The 11957-nt window shown below is 38.6% G+C and overlaps 1 protein-coding gene across 1 annotated transcript; it reads left to right on the forward strand.

Moving 5' to 3' along the window:
- The first annotated feature begins 2527 nt into the window (after positions 1 to 2527).
- Positions 2528 to 9091, forward strand: nrsn1 (neurensin 1). The gene is made up of 6 exons (XM_086039165.1): positions 2528 to 2641; positions 6234 to 6349; positions 6448 to 6540; positions 6644 to 6762; positions 7031 to 7218; positions 7308 to 9091. Exons 2-6 carry the CDS (start codon positions 6251 to 6253, stop codon positions 7409 to 7411), a joined length of 603 nt encoding a protein of 200 aa, XP_085895291.1. The 5' UTR covers positions 2528 to 2641; positions 6234 to 6250; the 3' UTR covers positions 7412 to 9091.
- The last annotated feature ends 2866 nt before the right edge of the window (positions 9092 to 11957 follow it).

Raw genomic sequence — 11957 nt, forward strand, 5'->3', positions numbered from 1 at the left:
CAAATGACATAATAACGGACTGTTGACTCTAAGATGTGTAAAGTGTAATTTCTTTCCGTCAGGCATAAGTCATACAGTCATGTTTTTAATAGGAAAATGTTTATGGAACAATAAACTAGAATGGCAAATAAGGTTGTTAGGTATACAATTATCACATTTCGACACTAAGTAAATCATTTTACAAGTTGGCGATAAATTAGGCTGATTTGCATAGATTTCTGTTATAAAGACTAACGGCGTTGATTTCGATGTTTTGATGTATGCCAGAAGCATACAAAAGATATATGCAAGCATAACTTGAGTGTAAATTGTGTCATTGCTCAGACACTAATAATCCCTGTGAAAACCCTGAGCCATATCTTTGTTTTTCTCTCTAACCATAATGAGCTGTGATCTGTTATCAGTCATTACAGGAAGCCTGATTATTCGACTGGTATTCTGTACACGCTCACAGAGAGCTCCCTGAAGGTGACCTTTTCATATCACCATAGAAACTGCCTTGCTCTACACCGAGATGCTCACCATGTACTGTACACAGAGTAAGGAAGAGAGAGAGAGAGGGAGAGAGAGAGAGAGAGAGAGAGAGAGAGAGAGAGAGAGAGAGAGAGAGAGAGAGAGAGAGAGAGGGAGAGAGAGAGAGAGAGGCGGGCAGGCAAACAGGCGGGCAGGCAGAGAGAGGAGGAAATTAGTGTTCTTCCTATCTTGCAAATACAGACGAACCTCTGGCATGTTTGTCACCAAAAACATTCATAAACCAAGGCAATGGCTCCAACTGAAATGAACTGAAATGCATTTAATCCATTCCAGACCTACATCTAAGTGATCTTTTTTCCCCCTTTTTTAATCAGTGTGTGTTTACAAATATATATAGTGCAATATAGAAAGAAGTGAAAACCCTGAAGTCATTTTCAATTGAGTTGGATATTATAGGCCTAGCTAATGACAGGTTGCAATGAAAGTAACCCACTAATTACAATGTAAACCTTAGTTATTCCGAGACTATTCCTTGCTCAATGAGCATCATGCTTTATTAGCGAGTACAAGCACAAAAAGATAACAACAGGTTTGAGATCTTGCTCCACAGCGACTCAGATGCCCACAGGAGTAATCCCCTAGCAACTCAATTCAAACGGAAGAATCATCTATTAAGCCATCTGTAGCAGTAGCTCTGTTCCATTATTATAGTTGCATTGCAAGTGATTGCAGTTCTGCCAAGTTCTAAAACAATAGAAACAGGATATGATTGTGAACTAGCCTGGCCTCTGGGCGCAAAGTGTTCCATAGGGTGAAATGGGTATGATCCCCATGTGATAAAATCAGCAACAGTCCACTATTTGGATATATGCAAACAGAGTGGCTGGACTATAGCTTTCCAAAAAGTGTAATTAGCTACAGTTAATTCATGATTTGGGAGAGGGGCAGGTAGCTTCAAATAGATATTTTTGAATAAATAAAAGCACCATTAAAAACTTCATTCCGTGTTTACTTGGGTTATGTTTGTCTGATATTGAAATTTGTTTGAAGAGCTTAAACATTAAAATGGGGAAAACATGCAAAAAAAGTAAGAATTTTGAAAAGAAAGCAAGTATTTTTCATGGCACTTTATGGTTAAGGAAGACTAACAGTTTTAAATGTGGCTGTGAAAACTATCAATGCCAGCAATAGTCTGAAAATAGAATTTATCATTTTTGTGATGACAAATATATTATATATTACACAACACATGGGGATGAACACAAGATTGGGGAACTTGTTTGGATATGTGTAAATATGGACACAAATACATTCAATTATGTTAGATTACATTGCATGCAGTTAATTGCAGCGGGTGTCTGCTATTGGAAGACATGTAGGCCACAGTAAATGTTACCAGTCGGGAAAAATACATTCTGAGAGGCCCTTCACTGCTTTCGTTTTGTCAAAGAAGCTCTTTTAATCTTAAGAGACCTCCTTGGGAAGTTGTGGGGTAAAGGCAAGAATCAATACTGTTGAATTAATGAACAAACAAATGAATGACTGTGCTGGGGGAGGAAAACACTGCCCTGAGACTCACACATAAGCGAAGTGACAGTTGGAACATTACAACTGAGCACAATACAAATAACATTGGGGCGGGGGCGGAGCTTTGGCAATCATTCAACAATAGTCAAATCAAAACCTCCTTTACTGAGTGAGATGTGGTTCACATTTACTTTAGTCTAACCACAAAAAAAGAGTCCTTACTTTAATTTAAATAATTCTGGAGGTTGATCCATCTATCTATCTATCTATCTATCTATCTATCTATCTATCTATCTATCTATCTATCTATCTATCTATCTATCTATCTGATTTGTGCATCCTGTTTTGTTGAATTTTGAAAGAGTATCAGTCCTATCCTATCCAGTCATTGCCTGGTTACTATATACGGCTCTGAATCACGATGTTGTCATGGAGCTGGCACATGCGCAGCAGACAAAGAGGGACTCTGAATCATCGGCAGACATAGACAGAGAGAGAGAGAGAGAGAGAGAGAGAGAGAGAGAGAGCGAGAGAGAGAGAGAGAGCGAGAGAGAGAGAGAGAGAGAGAGAGACTTTAGAGTGATGGGAGCGGGTTGAGCAAGCAGCAGCGAGTCATCGCTCTCCAAGCTGCTAATGACAGGTAAATTGTCGTTTCATTTTTAAAAATATTATTTTCCAAGCAACTTCCGTGCACACTTGACCATTTCACGGTAACAACGTAGTCGACGCGCTTGTGTTCATATAAAAGAGAGTGCATACGTGCGTGCGTAATCCTAATCCGAATGTGCACATCTGGTTTGTACGTATCTGTCGATGGAAAGGTCCGCTTTAAACCTGTGTGCTGTCACTTCGTCGATTAATTTTAAAATTAAAGTAACATGAACACAAGTATATCAAATGCAATAAAATTGAATCCACATATTCTGATATGTCCTGCTCGAAAAAAACGTCTGGCAGTTTCCACTTGCCGGTAAATCTGTCGACCGTCAATTTCGTCGACTCGTCAATACAGTAATTCTAAATTAAATTGAAAAGGGTATTATAAGGTCTATATATGTCTCACTCTCATGGGGGTTGGGAGGACGCGTGCTCGAGGTCTGTTCTAGATGAACGTCACGTATGACATATACGTGTGTGTTTTCATGATAGGGTAATGGCGTTCAGCACCAAGGCCAGCTCACAGACAACGTTGAATCCCAGTGGTGGTAACTAAGGAAGTACGTACAATATTTCGAAGAAATAATTCCTTAGTTTTGCTTAAGTCGATTTCTCAGGTGTCTGTACTTTATCATAGCCTTAATGTTTGACTACTTTTTACTTCTACTCTCTACATTTGGAAATTGACATCTTTGATATCTGCACATCAGCCCTTTACTTAAGAAATATAATAAATACATAAATAATCAAGAAAAAGAGTTGAACTCAACCGAAATTGAGTTCTTGATTGCGGTCTTGGGGTCTTATAGGGCAGCAAGCACTTTGTTAATGAATAAATAAATAAATAAATAAATAAATACAAAATAATAATGAATAATTCCAAATTATCATTTAGCATTTCAAATCTTGGACTCAGTATTTTATATAAAATGTACGTTTTGAAGTGTAATGCCCCCCCACATTCAGAATTCCATCAACATTTTGGGAAAAGTAGAATTTGAGTAAAGTCTGCCAACCTGAGTTTGAACCGCCTTAATGCATGATATCAGATTTTCTTGACAAACTTGAATACAACTTATAAATTGACGATCATTGTTTTGCTTTTTCGTTAGAATTTTGCAACAAAAATGCAAAACGGCATTGACATGCAATAGGTTAGCTAACATCAAGAGTCACACTTTCACAACCCTTTAAGCAACATAGTACTTGAAGATAACACATAATACTCCCAGGTATACAGTACATTATGTACCCTCTATGAAAAAAATACTAATACTTTATTACAGCATCTTACAGAGGTAGTTACATTTGTAGTAGACGAAGTACTATTCTTCATCGTTAGTGTCTCCATGATTGCATGTAACACTGCCTCCCGGTGGCCAAGACGGGCACAGCAGAAAGAGTGGCACAGTGCATTGAATTGCAGCATTTAATTAGAGTGTTTAAATCTTTACATTCTATTGAATTATGTTTTTACATGTTGTTTTTATCAGGTACAAAATAACACAAACACAAACATTTTTGTTTTTGCGGTGCTGGAACAGATTAATGGCATTTCCATCTATTTCATTGGAAAAATATGATTTGAGATATGTCAGTCTTGACTTATGAGTGTGGTCAGGGAACGAATTAAACTCATATCTCAAGGCTCCACTTGTACAGCAAAATTACCTTGTTTGCTGAATGTGCTAATCTAAGATTTAAAATTGTAGCTTCATGTTGTAGCTAACATTTAAAGATTAAAATGTGAATAACAGAATAATGAACACAAATATGATGACACAGGTGAAAGTGAAGAATATTTAACTTTGATTAGTCGTATACATTGTCGAGAGATCAGGACTACTGTTTCCTTGCTTTTTACATCCCGTCGCCTCATTGCAGCAAGAACAAGGTGTGATACAAAATATTGCAATGTAGGGCTTCAAATAAGGACTATAATCAATTAAACTGCAGATTATTTTGTCAATTAATCATGAATCCAATTTCTTTTTTTAAAAAAACATGTTTTCATTTCCATCCCTTTATTTAGAATCGTGACATTATTTCACATTGACAGTGCTGAAAATGCACAAACATAAATTAATGATTTAGTCACTGGTTTGGTCCATAACATGTCCGAAAATATTCATATGTTTACTGCTGGGAATCTGAAATTTCAAGCATTTGTACAATTTTAAATAAAAAAAGGTATCGAAATGATTAATTGATTATCAAAAGTAGTTATCAATTAATTTGATAATCAATCATTGCACCTCTAATTATAATCATAAGAGGGGGTTTGTTAATGAGCTTTGTGATTACAGATGATGTCATAAATGTATATGTTATGTTCCGTTATTGTAGTGGCCAGGGTCATTTCCTAGTATGCAGGATCTAAAAAGTTTTCACTGACACCAATGTGATAAAACTCAACAGAGTCAAATGTGAACATTTAGGGCCCTATTTTCATGTCGAGCACAAGCCTATCGCAAAGCACAGTCTAACTGTGCGCATGGAAGTCGTTTTCTTTCAGTTGATATTTTGCCAGACACAAGTTTTTGCACAAGTAGAATCGGGCATAACGGTGCGTTAACGCCTTTGAGTGCCAATCTGGGATAGAGGTACGTAGTTTTTTCCTGGCTAATCCTAGTTGCATTCCTCATTTGCATCACAATCAGTACAAGTACACAATTTTTGACATTGCGGAACAGAAATAGACTTGCTCGGGTCCGTGCATGACATTGGCAGGTAAACTGCAAGCTACCCCCTTGCGGATGATGTAGTCGGCCGTGCATGTGACATGGGCAGAGACCTCCTTGCACCCCTGACCGTGCGTCTTAGTGTGACCCCCCTCCGCAATAATGATAGGGGTGCTATTAAAATATTGTTAAGATAATAACCTTCAATTAATTAATTTATACAGTCATTCAGAGGGATTTTCCCACGCTGGTGTCGTATTTATTAATGAAATCCGATACTTCGACCACGCACGTCTGCAGACCACCTAATTTGATGCCTGCGTCTCGATCAAATAAACCAAAACCACATTTCACCACCTGCGCCTCAATTTAGACCTGCTTCGGGGGGCATGACAGGAGCAATGAGGCATAGCGCGTCTACCAAATTCTCAAAAATGCTGAACTACACCATTGCTACTGGATTTTATGGAACTTTGATGGAACACAAGTGGGCCAAGAAGGAGCCAGAATCGTCCAACATTTCATAGACAGCGGCAAACATCTCGTTCAACCCCTGATTTAATCTGTTTCTTCTACTAAGCAAATATACAAAGCAAAGTTTGGTGAAATAAAAAGAATATATAGCACGTCAGCACTCTCCTCTTTAGGCTTATATAATACCGCAAAGGATGTGTAGTTGTGCAAAGCTCATACTTGTGAATTAAAATGCACAATTGATATTCATTACACATTGGCACGCATGCTTCAACGTGTTATATAACTTTATGTGAGTGCGTGGGGGTAAATGTGTTTATGAATGCATAAATGTATTTATATGAGCATTATGCCGGCGGTGCAAAACTGTGTGGGTGGATTCATTCATGCATTACTTTCTGTGTTTCTTTGTTCAAACAGGCAGACAGATGTGAAGGATGGCGTCTTGCTCCGAGATCTGTGGGTCGGAATATGGCGAGCAAGCCCAAGTCAGCGGGAACTGCCAGCAGTATGGCGTCCGCTCCTACTTACACCAGGTAGAACAAAGGGACACATCTTTCCTCAAGTGAAAGTGTGAGAGATGAATAAAGGGTAATTTGGGTTGTAGATTAATAAATTTGTCTCTGTCATCCAGTTTTATGAGGAGTGCACAGCCTCCATCTGGGAACGTGATGAAGATTTTCAGATTCAGAGATCGCCTAGCAGGTGGAGCTCTTTACTCTGGAAGGTGAGATTTAACTATCAGTTTGCCCACGCCTAAACCTAACTGCTCTTACATTTCAACTAAACATTATCTGCAAATATTTGTTCTTTGTTTTTTCCATCCTCAGGTCTGTCTCGCGTTTGGCACCTTGATCTTGTTTGCAGGCCTGATTGTCATTGTGGTGGGATATGCTACTCCAGCTAGGATTGAAGCATTTAGTGAAGAGGATCTTCTTTTCGTGGACAGGTAAACCATGCCTTAGGGAACAGATGATGTAAAGTTTGATGGCATTTGTTTTGTACTGGATCCTACATAAAACTGTACGCGGTTTTAATATGCAACAATGGGTGTGAACAGTAAAAACAAAACAAATAGATAAACAATAACAATAAATCGAATATAGCTATGTAATCACTCAATGAGATATGCGAGGATTTTGCACGACGGGAGGCATGTAGGCAGTTTGGACTCAGGATTTTCGTATGACATCTGAACATGCCTTGTTCTTCAACAGCCAGGCAGTCAGTTTTAACCGCGCGCTGGATGTCTGCAAGCTGACTGGGGCTGTGCTGTTCTGTGTGGGAGGCACCTCAATGGCTGTGGGCCTGCTGTTGTCTGCCTTTGCCAAAAGCTATTCCAAAGAGGAACTATATCTGCAACAAAAGTTTAAAGAGCGGCTGGCAGATTTGCATTCAACAGTCGGTAAGGTTTAATTCTCCACCGAGATATGCCCTTATGTTTAAAATGTGGTTGTGACTAACACAGTAGGCCAACCTATGCTTTTGTCACAGGTACCCCCATAATGAGAGCACCAACCCCCGGGGAGGGAAAGGTGCCAGTTACACTTTCCAAAGTCCAAAACATCCAGCCGGCAACCCCAAAGTCAGAAACCTGACAGCAGGCTGTTTGAAGGGAGATAAAATAAGTTTGTTTGCTGAGTGATGGGTGTGCAGACTTTGAGTGAGTAGACTGCGTGTATGTCCATTAATGCAGACATGATATCACCTAAAAGGTCAGCTTACATGACTGATAAGGCCAACTCTTCTCACTGTGTTCAACCCGAGATTACAAAGTTGACATTTCATGTGTATCAGCTTTTTACCGGACAAAACACATGCAGGTTGTGAGTGCTAGCCGTACAAATGTAAAGTAAGACAAAGAAATCAAACCAAGAACAAATCAATTGAACACAGCCACTGAACAAGTGAACATTTTTCTTAGAAGTGGATTCACATTGTGCCGGCTGCCGGAGAGGGGCTGAGCAGCAGCAGGCATTATTGATGCTTAAGATGCCATTTAACAACGGCCAAAGCACCGGATACAATAACCAATCATAGCTGCATGACATATAGTCTCATAAAATCACCAGCACTTTACTGTCTACATTTGAGAAAAAAACAACCGTGAGTCCATGTTGGATAATTGTGAACCGTTGGGCCAGATTAAACCAAATAGACTTGAGAGTGTGATATTTTCTCCTGACATGTTATACCTTGTTTTCTGTAGTAAAACCTCGAACAGAAACTAAAACCAGAAGGCCTGATGAAAGCGACATTGGATGGGTTAGAACTTCCACAACACAGTCTGACAATTAAGAAGAAAAGCACAGATTTTGACATTTCTCATCAGTCAGCTATCATCATAGTGATGGGTTATTTTACCTTAATAAACTATTTCTGCAATATTCTACTTTTATTAGAGCAGGGATTCTCAAACAGCTTGTTAGATAACATTTCACGTGGATTTCATTATTTGTACAATTTCGTCTAAACTTTGTTTTTGCTTATTTTTTCCTTATATTTGAAAGTCGCTACAGTGGAACCTGAAAAGTCAACCACCCCTTAGGTCGTACAATTCTGGCTTTTCGTTACCTTGACGACCAGGCTCAGAATTTTTATTGAGAAGAAAAGCAACCCACCCGCTCTTAAAGTAAAAGCACCGGCTGTATTTTCACTCTAAAGTGTACTTATCAATCTGTAGTGTTAGCATGAGCATTGCCATGCGAAGGGTTTGCTTACAGACACATTTTCGGAAATAGTCATCTCAATTGACTTGGTTGTGCAATCAAACTTACATTAGTAATGAAAATGTCATGTCATGTCATGTCATCTTCCAAACCGCTTATCCTATATAGGGTCGCGGGGAGTTGCTGGAGCCTATCCCAGCCGTCAATGGGCGAAGGCAGACTACACCCCGAACTGGTCGCCAGCCAGTCGCAGGGCACACATAGACACTGTCACTGAGCGGGAATCGATCCCACGCTGCCCGCACACAACTCAGGCGTGTGTACCACTACACTATCAGCGGACGTAATGAAAATGGTCATGTAAGTTTACCTTTTACAAGCAATCCCCGCTGCCACCACAATACTCTTAATTTTCTTTTCTTTATCAAAGTTTGGTGATTTTCTTATGACACATTTTTCTTACCACACAAACCACAAAGCTTTATGATGGATATTCTAAATGTTGTCCACTCACATGTAATATTTAATCCTGTTCAAAGACCATAAACCAAGATGTTAAAAGGTTGACTGAGAGTGTACGAGGGTGATCAATAAATGTGCTCACTAGTAGTCTCATGCTGTAAATTGTGTATCATTCCATTGCTGTCCAAAGGCTGAATTCCACATTGCAGATATTTTTTTCCCTCCAGAAAACATTATTCAAGGATTAGTCTTGTAACTTAATTTTACATTCGGTGTGTCTCCTGATGTAAGTGTACGCTCCAAGGGTATTATAATGCATAAAGGACAATTGAAGTCAATATCTACAATGTAATACGGTATATCTTTTTTCAAACATATTAAAAGTTAAATATGCTGGCTAATGTTGTCCAAGACTCTATTCACGTTTACGTAGTATCATAAAAAGGAAAAGATTTGTGCTCTCTCTCTCTCTCTCTCTCTCTCTCTCTCTCTCTCTCTCTCTCTCTCTCTCTTTCTCTATTAGGGGTGTAACGGTACGCTAAATCACATTTCGGTTCGATTCGGTTCAGTTTTTTGGGAACTTCAGTTCGGTATATTTTCGGTACAAAAACAGATTTTTTTTTTTTTAATATGTTTATTTTGAAAAGATAACAAGTAAATGGTAATTTTTTTAGGATAAATTTACAAAAGCGAACCATTCGGGTGATATTCTAAGAAATTACACGGGAATAAAAAGATACACTAACAATAAAGATGCCTTAATCTTGTAAATCATTAAGACAGTAAAATCTTTAAACACTCAGCAGCAACAGCCTATGACACATCTAAGTATTCAAGTTAAAGACAAGTTGTCATTACAGTAGTGTCATTAAATGTATACACTTTTTGTGATTAAAAAAATACACACTTTTTGTGATTAAAAAAATACATACAATAACAGTTACAATTATTAACTATTACCTATATTAAAACTCTTTTTATAATGAAAAAAATACAGTAACTTGAAAAAGTCTTTATGAAATTGTATACACTTTTTAGGCATTGAAATCTTTGAATGTTCAACAGCATATTGTAACGAATTGGGTTATCTGTGTTGTGGTCGGATTTGTGTGTTGCTGAGTTGTGATGTTTCTGAGGTTCATGAATGCATCGGCAAGCGAGTGGAGCAGCGGAGAAAGAAGAGCACGAGCAGTTGTACTTGGATTAATAAAAACGTGATAATTAAACTACGTCTGACGGTATGTTCCTGGAAGAAGCTACAATATGATAAATCTCGCTATTTAAGTTTGACGTTTTGGGCTAAAAAGACTGCTTGCTTCCTCGTCTAAGAAACATTCAAAGTCGGATGAAGCCATGCATGTTAGACGTGCTAGCCGCAACATAGCCGCCGATTTCATGTAGCAATGTCGGCACACAACTTTCGGACTTATCCACACACCTTTCCCCATCAGCGATGGGGAACATGAAAGCCAGAATGTTCCCAAACACGAGACCGCAGTGTACGCGGGGACCTTCGAGCTCTGGCTCTTTTCTGGCTCTCTCTCTTGTGCCGCCAACCTCCTCTCCTGCGAGCAACAGTCAGCGTCCATGCGTAAGCTCGCGCTAATAAGTGGCCCGAACCAAACGCAAGTGGACCGAGCCGAACATGCCACACCGAAACGTACACCCATGTGTACCATATATATATATATATATATACAGAGAGCGAGAGAGATATATATATATATATATATATATATATATATATATATATATAACTATATATATATATATATATATATATATTTATATATATGTCATCTTCCAAACCGCTTATCCTATATAGGGTCGCGGGGAGTTGCTGGAGCCTATCCCAGCCGTCAATGGGCGAAGGCAGACTACACCCCGAACTGGTCGCCAGCCAGTCGCAGGGCACACATAGACACTGTCACTGAGCGGGAATCGATCCCACGCTGCCCGCACACAACTCAGGCGTGTGTACCACTACACTATCAGCGGACCTTATTTATATATATATATATATATATATATATATAACTATATATATATATATATATATATATATATATTTATATATATATATATATATACATATATATGTAACTGTATATATATATATAAATAGAGATATATAGATATAGGTACTGTATATACAATTATACAACTCTATAACTTACATTAGTTGCCTTCATTAGTGTAGTTTCCAGTTTTCATTGTAATCCATCAGCAGGGTCATTTATAAAGGCGATGTATAGGATGATAAGTGTGCTATTTGAGGCCTCATTAGCACACCCACATGTGCACACACTGAAAGGGACCACTGGACTAGATAGGACAAAATTAATGACATATCCAGAAATAGCACCCAGAGGACCATCACCTTGAGCAGTCAGAAGTGAGTCATGGAGACCCCCCTCCCCCAACACACGCACACACACGCACGCACCCCCATTTGCTCACTGATGACTCACACACACCTGGAGTCCTAGACAGGATGGAGGCCAAATAATAGGCAAACTTTTTGATGAAAGAAAATGAAGCCATCACCCACATACAATCGAATAAAATGTCATTTTATGCAAAGGTTGGTAGGTGCAAGCGTTGTTTCTTGCTTTGGATTTCAAGGCAATAAATTGATGGAAAACACATTGCTCTATAGCATCCTACACTAATTAATGTAATGGGAGTAGTAACGCAAGTTTAATTATTATATAATGAATGAAGGTCATTAATAATCGCCCTGATGAATGCATTTGGGAGTGGCTGTTGAGTCTGATTAGGAAATCCACGAGTTGCAATGACATTAACATTTATCTTGCACAAAATGAAACCAAATTCTACTCATACATGTTGAAATGAACTTGATTTATCATGTAAAACGAAAATGTTGCATTATTGGCAGCAACACTAAAATTATGACATTAGTCACATAATGGTATGAGGGTCACATTTTTTTTAATCATACAAAGGTGGCATCTACATAAACAGTGGTTAAAAAGTTAGGCGTCAAATT

Source organism: Filicampus tigris, chromosome 8, assembly GCF_054856515.1.
Source record: "Filicampus tigris isolate MCC_2025a chromosome 8, RoL_Ftig_1.0, whole genome shotgun sequence".
Taxonomy (NCBI): Eukaryota; Metazoa; Chordata; class Actinopteri; order Syngnathiformes; family Syngnathidae; genus Filicampus; species Filicampus tigris.